Source organism: Macaca nemestrina, chromosome 9 (assembly GCF_043159975.1).
Source record: "Macaca nemestrina isolate mMacNem1 chromosome 9, mMacNem.hap1, whole genome shotgun sequence".
NCBI classification, from domain to species: domain Eukaryota; kingdom Metazoa; phylum Chordata; class Mammalia; order Primates; family Cercopithecidae; genus Macaca; species Macaca nemestrina.
Window position 1 is genome coordinate 17,564,272 of NC_092133.1, and position 12,429 is coordinate 17,576,700.

The 12,429-nt window shown below is 41.2% G+C and overlaps 1 protein-coding gene across 6 annotated transcripts in view; it reads left to right on the forward strand.

The window, feature by feature from the left end:
- The window catches only part of LOC105467293 (GDNF family receptor alpha 1), a 215,256-nt gene that overhangs the window by 145,582 nt on the left and 57,245 nt on the right, over window positions 1-12,429 (forward strand). For all 6 annotated transcript variants that reach the window (XM_071069064.1, XM_071069065.1, XM_011716773.2 and 3 more), the window contains one exon: window positions 9,141-9,477. In XM_071069064.1, coding sequence (XP_070925165.1) covers window positions 9,141-9,477 — 337 coding nt within the window. The remainder of the gene's footprint in view (window positions 1-9,140; window positions 9,478-12,429) is intronic.

Here is a 12,429-nt window from a genome sequence, read left to right on the forward strand (position 1 = left end):
CACCACCAGATGTGATCACAGCCAGAGAGGCTTAGAATGATGGTAAAGAAAGCAATACGTAACTGGCAAAGTAACAACATGGCTGTGTGGAATTTGAAATGAAAATCTGGTTAAATGGCATTCTCCGTAATACAGAGCCGAGGCTGGAGAGGAGCACATTAGCTGAGCACAACCCACTCGCATATGCACTCCCCCAAGAAAAAAGGATTTCTAGTAAACAGCGTTCATTCTGAGAATACTTCCCATTCAGACAGCATCCCAGACGTTCTACCAAGTTAAAGAATGAATAACAGCAGATGGAGGGAGAGATTAGAGGGGCAGGGGAGGGGGAAAGCAACATTTTAATGCTGAGCTCTAAAATGAGCTGTGGAGAGGATGGCAGTTAAGAGTTATGGTAAAGCTGTTCAGAAGCCTTCCCACGCAGGCGAGAAGGCGCTTGTGCCCAGACCGTAAAACACAGGCGGGCTCCTGATCCTCTGTGCGGTGTGCGAGCTGATGGAAGGCTGGCTTTGACTCCAAGGGTGTAAATCGAATCATTCTCCCCTCTCCTCCCGGTGCCCTCAAGTCATTGAGGTAGTATTTTCGTGCACTGGGGGATCCATTTAATAGATATAGAGGATCAATCTTCTTACCAGGTGAAAACTCAACCCTAATTTATATATCCTGTGATTTCAGCAGTGTTTATTTTGAACTTCATTGCAGTAGGATACGTAGCATCAGGGCCCCGGAGAGAGCTGGAGGTGGATTTGTGAGGGACTAAGTTAGCAGGCGAAAGGAGGGGAGGGGCCAAGAGTGATTTCCCATGTGCCGTGCGCAATTGCCCCTGTGAAACTTTTTGAAAAGAGTAATAATAAGGTAGGCATGAATTTATTTTTTCCAATATTTTATTATGAACATTTCGAACATATAGAAAAGTGGAAAAAAATATGGTTAATGCATATACCCAACACCTGTATTCCATATTCACATCTAAATATGGTTGCTGTATGAGCGCCCATATGTCCATCTTCTAAATTTTTAAAATTCATTTATCAATATACTGCCCCTAAATGCATCAGCACACATATCACTAACCAGTGTTCAATATTGGTTTAGGCTGTTTCTTTTCGTGGTTTGTTATTTTGTTGGTGGTGTTTGTTTTTTGAGACACAGTCTCGCTCTTGTCACCCAGGCTGGAGTGCAGTGGTGTGGATCATGGCTCACTGCAGCGTTGACCTCCTGGGCTCCAGTAATCCTCCCACCTCAGCCTCCTGAGTATCTAGGACTACAGGCACATGCCACCATGCCTGGGTGATTTTTAAATTTTTTGTAGAGACAGTGCCTCCTTATATTGCTCAAGCTGGTCTCGACCTTCTGGTCTCAAGCAATCCTCCCACCTCAGCCTCCCAAAGTGCTGGGTTTACGAGCATGAGCCACCATTCCTGGCCTTCCCCCCATTTTTGAGGTAATGTTTACATAGGCACAAACCTTAAGCATACTATTCTCTCAGTTTTGGCCCAAACTGTGCAACACAAGCCATTCTCAAGGTAGAGAACATTACCATCACCCCCAAAAAGTTACCTCTTATTCCTTCCTAGCCAATCCTCACCCCCATTCCCTGGAAGGAGCCAGTCTTTTAATTTTTTAAAAAATCATAAATTAGTTTTGCCTATTCTAGAACTACATATATAATCATACTGTGTGTACTTCTGTGTGTAGTCTTTTATTTTTTTTCACTCAACAGAGTGTTTTTGAGATTCATCCACACTATTTTGTGTATCAATAGTTCATCTCGTCTTATTTCCGAGTAGTAGTCCAGGTGGATAACTGTGGATAGACCACCGTTGGTTAAGCCATTTTCCTATTAATGGATACATGGGCTGTCTCCAGTTTTTATTATTATCAATATGCTGGTATAATATTCTTGTCCAAGTCTTTTGTGGACATATGTTCACAGTTCTCTTGGATGAAAACCTAAAAGTAGAATTTCTGGGTCATAGGGTAATTGTCTGTTTAGTTTTATAAAAAGCTACCCAGCGTTTTTCCAAAGTGGTTGAACCATTTTCCATTCCCACCAACAATGTATGAGAATTCTAGAGACATCACATTTTTTAAACAACATTTGATGTCAAATTTTAACCATTGTGGTGAGTGTAGAGTGTATCTCATTGTGGTTTTATTTTGCATTTCTCTGATGACTAATGATGTTGAACACATTTCAGATGCTACTTGGCCATTCATTTATCTTATTCTGTGAAGTGTCTGTTCAAAGATTTGGCCCATTTTTAATTGGGTTGTTTTCTTATATTGAGGTTCGGGCATTTTTAATATATTTTAGATACCAGTCCTTTGTCAGACGTATGTTTTGTGAATATTTTCTCCCAGTCTGTGGTTTGTCTATTCATTGTCTTAGCAGTGTCCTTTGTGATCAGAAGTGTTTAATTTTGATGAACTCTACCTTATCAACGTTTTATCTTTTATGGTTATTGCTTTCTGTGGTCCTGTCTCAGAAATGTTTGTCTATCTCCAGGATTATCTTATGTTTCTTCTAAAAGCTTTATGATTTTAGCTTTTATGTTTAAGTCTGTGATCCATATTATATTAGTTTTTGTGTATGGTGTGAAGTAGGGATTGGGGGTTTTTTTGTTTGTTTGTATTTGGGTTTTTCTTTTTTAAAAATTATTATCCAATTATTCTAGTACTATATGTTGAAAATATTTTCTTCCCCCATTGGATTTCTTCAGTGTTGCTTTCAAAAAAATCAAATGACTGTAGGTGTGTGGGATATTTATGAGTTCTATTTTCTTTTCCATTGTTCAATTTGTCTATGCCTATACTGTACCACACTGTCTTGATAACTTAAGCTTTATAGTAAAACTTGAGAAGGGTTAGTGTGAATCCTTCAACTTTGTTTTCCTTGTTCCAGTTGCTTTAGTTATTCTGTGTCCTTTTCATTTCCATATAAGCTTTAGAATCTGTTTGACAATTTCAAAATGTATTATAATTTGGAGATAATTATCTATAAGCTTATTTACAAGCTTAAAAAATTGGCCTAGTGTATACCTTCTTCGTTATAATAATATTAGTTGCCTTTTTAAAGTTGTTAAAACTACATAAGCTATTAAGTTTTAATAATATTGAGCCTTAATAATCATAACAGTATTGAGTATTTTGATCCATGAACATGGTATATATTTTAATTTATCAGGTCTTCAATTTTTGTTAGCAGTGTTTTTAGTTTTCAGTGTAGAGGTCTTGTATGTCTTTTGTTACATTCATTTTAAGTGCTTTTTATATTTTTTATTCATTGATCCTGCTGTAAATAAAATTATTTTTTAAAATTTCATTTTCTAATTTTTTGCAGCTAACATATGAAAGTGATGGCTATGTTAATTAGCTTGATTTAGTCATTCCATAACATTAAACATATATCAAAGCATCACATTTTACTTCATAATATATATAATTATTATTTACTAATTACAAATAAAATTTTTAAAAATGAAGCTTGTAGACTCAGAAAAATCCTAAATACTCTGACTTGCTCATTACACATTTTATGCATTAATGAAAAATCACATATGCCTTATAAATATGTACAAACATTATATATCAATAAAAATAGTATGTATTTTTCAAAGTACAATTACTTTTTATATATTAAATTTGTATCATATGACTTTGCTAAATTCATTTATTATTTCTAATAATTGTTTTGTGGATTCTTTAGAGATGTATAGGACATCCAAAACAACATTGACTATAAGCAGTAAGAAGGGGAATCCTTTGTTCTTGATCTTAGTATTTTACCATGAAATATGACTTTAGTTATAGGTTTTTCATAGCTGTTCTGTATCAGATTTAAGAGATTCTTTTTAATTCTTAATTTGCTGAACTTTTTTCTATCATGGATGAGTATTGAAATTTATTGAATGCTCTTTCTTTATCTATTGAAATAATTATAGTTTTCCTACTGTATTCTGTTAGTGTGGTGAATTACATATATTTTTAAGTATTAAACTACCCTTGCATTATTGAGATAAACCCAAATTGGTCATGATGCATTAGCCATTTAACATATTGCTCAATACAGTTTACTAAATTTTGGGGAATATTGTTGCATCTGTATTTGTAAGCAGTATCAGTCTATTATTTTCTTCTTTTGTCTTTGTTCAGTTCTGGTATTTGGGTAATGCTGACCTCAAATGTCAAGTTGGCAAGGGTTATAAAAATATTTTGTGTGAATGAGAATCTGAAATAAAAAGGAAGTCGCATGTTCACCTGTGAGCTAGAAATGAATTAATAGTTTTTTCCCCTTTGAATGTGCCAGGTTGTACATTCTAGAATTTGTCATGGGCTCTGAAATAATGTAAGGCGATGGTGCTCTGGCAAGAGTTATACATAGATGAAAATAGAATCAGTAGAAAGTGAGGCTAAGTCACACCCACTGCTACATGAAGTAAACTTTGAGCAATTGGTTTAGACATAAAATTATTCACCCTGTTCCAACTTTGTACAAAGCCTTTTTTAAAAAAACAATTGCTTTTCTGATAACATTAAGAGGAAAACCTTAATGGCATATGTAGTTTTAACAACTTTAAAAAGGTATTATTATAACAAAAAAGGTATACACTAGGTCAATTTTTTTTTTTTTTTTTTTTTTTTGAGACAGAGTCTCACTCTGTCGCCCAGGCTGAAGTGCAGTGATGCAATCTCAGCTCACTGCAAGCTCTGCCTCCCAGATTCACGCCATTCTCCTGCCTCAGCCTTCTGAGTAGCTGGGACTACAGGCACCGGCCACCATACCCAGCTAACGTTTTTGTATTTTTAGTAGAGACGGGGTTTCACCGTGTTAGCCAGGATGGTCTCCATCTCCTGACCTCGTGATCTGCCCGCCTCGGCCTCCCAAAGTGCTGGGATTACAGGCGTGAGCCGCCGCACCTGGCCCACTAGGCCAAATTTGTTAAAGCCTGTGTATAAGTTGGTGGACTCCTTACAGAGAAAAATTAATTTCCTGGATGTTACGTGTTGACTTTCATTATTTTTATTATGATGTTATTTGACATTTATAAACATACAACTGTAAGCTCTTATTCTTGGCTTTTACACAACTATGGAAACGACACACATAAATACGAACAGAACTTTGAAAACAATGAAATGCAGGTTAATAACATTAATTTAGTGTAAGAGATAATATTATTTTGCTGAAACTAAATTGGTGCTTACAGTTTGAATGCAGTGCTCGGCTTCTCCATGGGTCCTTTTGAGTTTGGCAGGCCTGTATTACTAGGGTGCCACGTATTGACACCATTCTTCAGGCATTTTTCTCCATTTGAACTGTTTGTTTTTATCTCACTGGCCACTTCCTGTAAGTATTCATCTAGCTCTGTGCCTCTGTTCTTTCCCTTTTGGCTAGAGATTATAAAGTGCCACTCAACATCAATACAAATGTAAGTGCAGGTAGTGAAATTGTGTACCAGTACCCAGCCTTAAAAGTCTGATCCAGAATATGGTCATCTTAATTTGTTTTAGATTATCATCAAAAATGCATAATTTAGAAATCTAGAGAACTGTTGACTTTCAATAATATAAATCACTGCTCTTGGGCTCAATAGCAAAATATTAGAAGTCTCAAAAGAGGAGAAGGCTAGAAGTGTCACCAAGGCCCAGAGGCCCTGGTGGCCCTGTCAGGGCACGTGGTGAATATTTCACTCCTGACTCCTGGGAAGCCTGAGTGTAGAAATAGAGGAGCCAGAGAGCAGACATAGAAAGAGCGAGATGGAGAAACAGTACCAGGTGTGCTTGTTAAAGCCAGGATGGATGTGCAGATGCCAGCTTCCTGTACTCCACACCCAAGAAGGGCTCCTGTCTTGCTCATTGCCTTCTACAGCAAAATTCTTTTTTCTTTTGTTATTATTATTATTATTTTTTATTATACTTCAAGTTCCAGGGTACATGTGCACAACGTGCAGGTTTGTTACATATGTATACATGTGCCATGTTGGTATGCTGCACCCATTAACTCGTCATTTACATTAGGTATATCTCCTAATGCTATCCCTCCCCCCTCCTCCCACCCCACAACAGGCTCCGGTGTGTGATGTTCCCCTTCCTGTGTCCAAGTGTTCTCATTGTTCAATTCCCACCTATGTGTGAGAACATGCGGTGTTTGGTTTCTTGTCCTTCTGATAGTTTGCCGAGAATGATGGTTTTCAGCTTCATCCATGTGCCTACAAAGGACATGAACTCATCCCTTTTTATGGCTGCATAGTATTCCATGGTGTATATGTGCCACATTTTCTTAATCCAGTCTATAATTGAGGGACATTCAGGTTGGTTCCAAGTCTTTGCTATTGTGAATAGTGCCCACAACAAACATACATGTGCATGTGTCTTTATAGCAGCATGATTTATAATCCTTTGGGTATATACCCAGTAATGGGGTGGCTGGGTCAAATGGTATTTCTAGTTCTAGATCCTTAAGGAACCGCCACATTGTCTTCCACAATGGTTGAACTAGTTTACAGTCCCACCAACAGTGTAAAAGTGTTCCTATTTCTCCACATCCTCTCCAGCACCTCTTGTTTCCCGACTTTGTAATGATCGCCATTCTAACTGGTGTGAGATGGTATCTCATTGTGGTTTTGAGTTGCATTTCTCTGATGGCCAGTGATGATGAGCATTTTTTCATGTGTCTGTTGGCTGCATAAATGTCTTCTTTTGAGAACTGTTTGTTCCTATCTTTTGCCCACTTTTTGATGGGGTTGTTTGGTTTTTTCTTGTAAATTTGTTTGAGTTCTTTGTAGGTTCTGGATATTAGCCCTTTGTCAGATGAGTAGATTGCAAAAATTTTCTCCCATTCTGTAGGTTGCCTGTTCACTCTGATGGTAGTTTCTTTTGCTGTGCAGAAGCTCTTTAGTTTAATTAGATCCCATTTGTCAATTTTGGCTTTTGTTGCCATTGCTTTTGGTGTTTTAGACATGAAGTCCTTGCCCATGCCTATGTCCTGAATGGTATTGCCTAGGTTTTCTTCTAGGATTTTTATGGTTTTAGATCTAACATTTAAGGCTTTAATCCATCTTGAATTAAGTTTTGTATCAGGTGTAAGGAAGGGATCCAGTTTCAGCTTTCCACATATGGCTAGCCAGTTTTCCCAGCACCATTTACTAAATAGAGAATCCTTTTCCCATTTACAGATGCTTGTAGATGTGTGGTATTATTTCTGAGGGCTCTGTTCTGTTCCATTGGTCTATATGTCTCTACAGCAAGTTTCTTGGACTCTGATGTCACAGGAAGACACATGAACCCGGAGCACAATAAAATATGACTCATGGTGCCAGGGTATCATGGTGTGATTTCAGATATTTACATATGGGTTTTCTGAAAGCAAGACACATCTTCAGTAGAACAGGGAGAGTTGTTTTCCTAAAATGTTGGACTTGCTTTGTGTGCCCTTTGTTTATTTATGTACAATTTTTTAAATTGTAGCAAGAACACTTTGCATGCAATCTACCCTCTTAGAGTTTTAAGTGTACAATACAATATTGATAATAATCGGCACAGTGTTGTAGAGCACGTCTCTAGAACTTATTCATCTTGCATGACTGAAACTTTATTCCCTTTGAAGAGCAACTCCCCATTTTTTTTTTCATTTTCTTCTCCAGCCCCTGGCAACCATCATTCCACTCTCTGCTTCTGTGAGTTTGACTATTTTAGATTCCGCCTATACGTGGAATCAGGCAGTATTTGTCCTTCTGTGACTGGTTTATTTTGCTTAGCTTAATGTCCTCAAGGTTTATCCATGTTGTCACGCATTGCAGGATTTCCTTCTTTTTCTAAGGCTGAATAATATACCGTGTGCCCTTTAGACAGGCAGCAAATACACTGCTCTATCTTTCAGTCCCACCTAACCCAACTGTTCCTTGTCTCTTGTCAATTTTTTAGCCTTTTGTCATTTCCTAAATGCCTTCCTGGCCCCTATCAACTGGAGGCACATAAACAGAATGAAAGGCAGTCATAGAATCCATGGAGGGGCTGAGGCCTGAGGAGGAACTTGGTTGGGTATCTCATCCCATGGCTGCACAGTGCTGGTCCAACAGCTCCCTGCCCGCTCCAGAGAATCACTGCTACACTTCATCATCAGTACTCCATGGACTACCTTATACATTGTTTCTGGAAGGTTTTTCCATCACTTCCCTCTCCCTGCAGAAACATCCTTCTAACAGGGACAGGGTTGAATTCCTGTTGTCCGTTCATCCTTTAACCTCGCTATTGGGCTTGGCCTTGGCCTTGGCCTTGGCCTTGGCCTGCCTGCCCAGCACCGAATGGGCCCTGCCTCCACTATGCTTTTGCTGCAGACAGCAGAGGGCAGGCAGTGTAGACAGCATTGGCTTCTCTGGTGGTGTGAGTGTATAGGTTGTGAGTTTCCTGGAGCCCATTGAAATTCTATTCAAAATACAAGCTGAATTTTTCTAATCTAGAACCTTAGTACTCACAGAGCCCACGTGTTGTCTATGGTAAGTTAAGTGGTAATTGAGAGGTTTGCCAATTTTTATGTGATTTATTCTGGTTTTCTTTCAACATCCTGCGAACTAAAACTTAAATACAGCTTCGTTGTGGTTGCTTCTTCCTGTTTAGAGAATCTGGCATAATATTTTGTCTTCTGGGCTCAAATAACCATGTAATTACTCTGTAATCATATAGTAATTAGCATGTACTATATGCATTTATTACATAATTATATTCTTGGAGGATTGTATGGCAATTATACTTGCATTCAGCATATCATGAACAAGTATATAATTTGTTGTTTTTTTCTTTTATCCTCATTTCAGTTTACTAACCAGGGGCTGGAAGCTTATTCTCCTGTTGCCTCATATGTACATAGCCAGGCAGGTGCCTCTGTTTTGGCCTCACCTAGCACCTCCTAATTCTACATCTGTGGGAATGTTAGGAGTTTTTGTGCTGCTGTAGACTCCTAGTATTTGTACTCCTAGCTTTCTCTTGTCATGAAGTCATTAAGTTATTAGCTTCAAAACTCATTAAGTTCTAGAGCCACTGGCAATGCCAGATAAATGGCAAGATCTCAATTAAAACAGAGTAGGTGAGAACACAGAGCCGAGCACTGTGACCATGCCTGTCTTTCTCTGCATTTGCAGTGGAGCACATTCCCAAAGGGAACAACTGCCTGGATGCAGCCAAGGCCTGCAACCTCGACGACACTTGCAAGAAGTACAGATCAGCGTACATCACCCCGTGCACCACCAGCGTGTCCAACGATGTCTGCAACCGCCGCAAGTGCCACAAGGCCCTCCGGCAGTTCTTTGACAAGGTCCCGGCCAAGCACAGCTATGGAATGCTCTTCTGCTCCTGCCGGGACATCGCCTGCACAGAGCGGAGGCGACAGACCATCGTGCCTGTGTGCTCCTATGAAGAGAGGGAGAAGCCCAACTGTTTGAATTTGCAGGACTCCTGCAAGACGAATTACATCTGCAGGTAAGCGGGCACTGGCAGCCGGTGATTAATGAGGTGACAGGGAAAGTCTCGGTGGCTGCATGGGCTGCTAAACTCCCTTTTCTGTGCTTCTACCAAGGTAGAAGAGGGAGGGGAACCCAGTTCATTTGAACGAACTGGCAAAAATCTGACCTCTGTGTCTGCCACGGAGTTCTTCAGAAGCTGCTCAGGTCTCTGTGCTGGCGAAAGTTCCCATCTTTAACCCGGGAATGCTTTGAGGGATGCTAGGATGAGGTAAAATACCACTGCCTTTCCTGGATACCTCTCAGGTGAGAGGGTCACCTGGGGGGCAGTGACCTCAAGGCACACACCTGCTCCTCAAGTCCTGAGGGCTGCCAGGGATTAAGTAAAGAGGAGCTGGCTGGAGCTTTGGAGGCTCTTGAGCTTCAGGGGCAGAAACCTGGAAGAGACCAGTGAGAGGGATTGAGCAGAGTCCAGCCTTGGGGTGAACTTTGAATGCCTGGGTCTGTTCTGGACTATTCTGTGGCTATGAAGAGGTCACCCTCCCACTTAGCTGATCTCCCAGATCTCAGCCTCCATCAGAAATTTGATAAGCCTGGACCACGTTGTTAAAAATATTCACTTCCTTTTGCTTTTTGGCCATTTCTGAATTTACTTTGATATCTGAAGGAGTCCATGAATACACTTTCTGTGTTTAAAAAACAAAAAACTGGCTGGGCGTGGTGGCTCACGCCTGAAATCTCAGCATTTTGGGAGGCTGAGATGGGTGGATCACCTGAGGTCAGGAGTTTGAGACCAGCCTGGCCACCATGGCGAAACCCTGTCCCTAGTAAAAATACAAAAAAATTAGCCAGGCGTGGTGGCAGGCGCCTGTAATCCCAGCTACTTGGGAGGCTGAGACAGGAGAATCACTTGAGCCTGGGAGGTGGAGGTTGCAGTGAGGCAAGATGGCACCATTGTACTCCTGCCTGGGGGACAAGAGCGAAAATCTGTCTCAAAAGAAAAAAAAGAAAAACCACAGGCCTGGCACAGTGGCTTATACCTGTAATCCCAACGGTTTGGGAGGCTGAGGCAGGCAGATTGCTCGAGGTCAGGAGTTCGAGATCAGCCTGGCCCACATGCTGAAACCCTGCCTCTACCAAAAACACAAAAGCTAGCCAGGCGTGGTAGTACATGCCTTTGGTCCCAGCTACTCAGGAGGCTGAGGTAGGAGAATTTTTTGAACCTGGGAAGTGAAGGATGCAGTGAGCAGAGATCATGCCACTGCCCTGCAGCCTGGGTGAAAGAGTAGGACCTTGTCTCAAAACAAACAAATCAACAAACACAAACCACAAACACAGCAGTATAGATGTAGGTAGAGTGAAAAGAGAAAGTTACCCTTCACTCTGCTCCCATTCACCCCCAAGCTTCAGGCAGTCACTGTTAACCATTCCGTGTGTGTCCGCCCAGAACTTAGTGTTGAATTCAGTTGCTGATTGAAGCAAGTAGATTTGGGGTATCATATTGAAAAACAACTGTACTCTGTCCCCAGGTAGAAGCCCTCAATATATGCTAAGCCAGTGGACAAGCAGATGGGAGTATGACCATGTACTTGTTTCCTATTAGTTCCCCATTTCTAAAAAGCCAAGAGCAGGAAAAAAAAAAAAAAGTCTGCGATGTTGAAGATTCTGAGTTTCTGTTCAACTTAAGTTTTATTCCGGTAGAATGGGAACCCACTCTTTCCTTAAACCAGCTGTAATAATGACCAAAGAAAATTGTAAGTCCTTGTTATCTGTATAACCCTCTCATGCTGAAGACTTTCTGGGAGTAATGTTTCTCCTCCTTTCTAAAACAAGTTGGAAGCAAGTGACCTGCTCTATGAGGAAGGACTCGGATGACCAAGCATCTTATGAACTGAGTTTGCATCTTGGGAAGAAACAGGTGTTCCAGCAGCACAATACAAGGACGCTTCCTCACTTCCAAGCCCCTGGTTCATTAAGGCACTCTAGCTGTGGGCTAGAAGCAGGGATAGGTGTGCTAGAAGGGTCCTGAGAAAGAGGCAGATCCTCAGCAAGCCAGGAACCTGGGGAAGCCAATCAGTTAGGGTGTTGAAGCACCTTCTGCTGAAGATGAATAAAATGAATGCAGCCAAGAAGCTGCAGGGAGCTTTGCTCGGGGTCCAGGGATGGGATGGAGCAGAGATCCTGAAGATCTCTGGATGTGAAACCCCAATTCCTGGGGCCCCTTTAGTCTCTGAGCAGAAGGGATCCCCCTTCTGGGAGCAGGACTGGATTTCTAGGGTCTTACTTGGCTTAATGCTAGACAGCTCCTCTGTGTCTCTATAATAAGATGGGATCTTGTCCACTGATGGTTCCAAGCCAGGAGACCTGGGCTTTCGGTCCTGCCTCAAGATGGGAAGCTGTATAGGGCAGAAATGGAGCTGTGGATGAGTATTCCATCTATGGAATGATGACTGGGAGGTGGGAGAGGTGGTGGTGATGGAGCTTTTCCTTCCTCTTCTCCCAGGTTTATCTTACACAAGATGGCCAGAGAAGGTCTGGAACCTCCCCTACACATATTGAGAAAGCCCATATTGAGCAGATAATTTGCATTCTCTGGCTTGTTCTTCTAAAAAGAGATAATCATTTGAGGGTTGGTGAGAATTCATTAGATCAAATTGCTTTCCTGCTAAGCTGTAGTGAGAATAGCTGGGAGTTGAGAACTTAGAGGGCTCTAGAGGAGGCGATGGGAGGAACCTGCAGATAACAGGATGGTTTAGGTGCCGTCTGGGGCCTCAGACTGAGGAAGGAACAAGTTCCAGGAACTGTTTGTGACATCCATGACAGCAGGGAGTGGACTCAGCTGACAGCACAGAAATGTACAACAGGAAGCAGACGGCCCTTGCCTGTGTATTGACTTTGCCTGATCTTCCTGGAGTGGACAGCAGCCACCATGCACTGGGGTGAAGGATCCCTAGGCTGGATGGTGGGACTA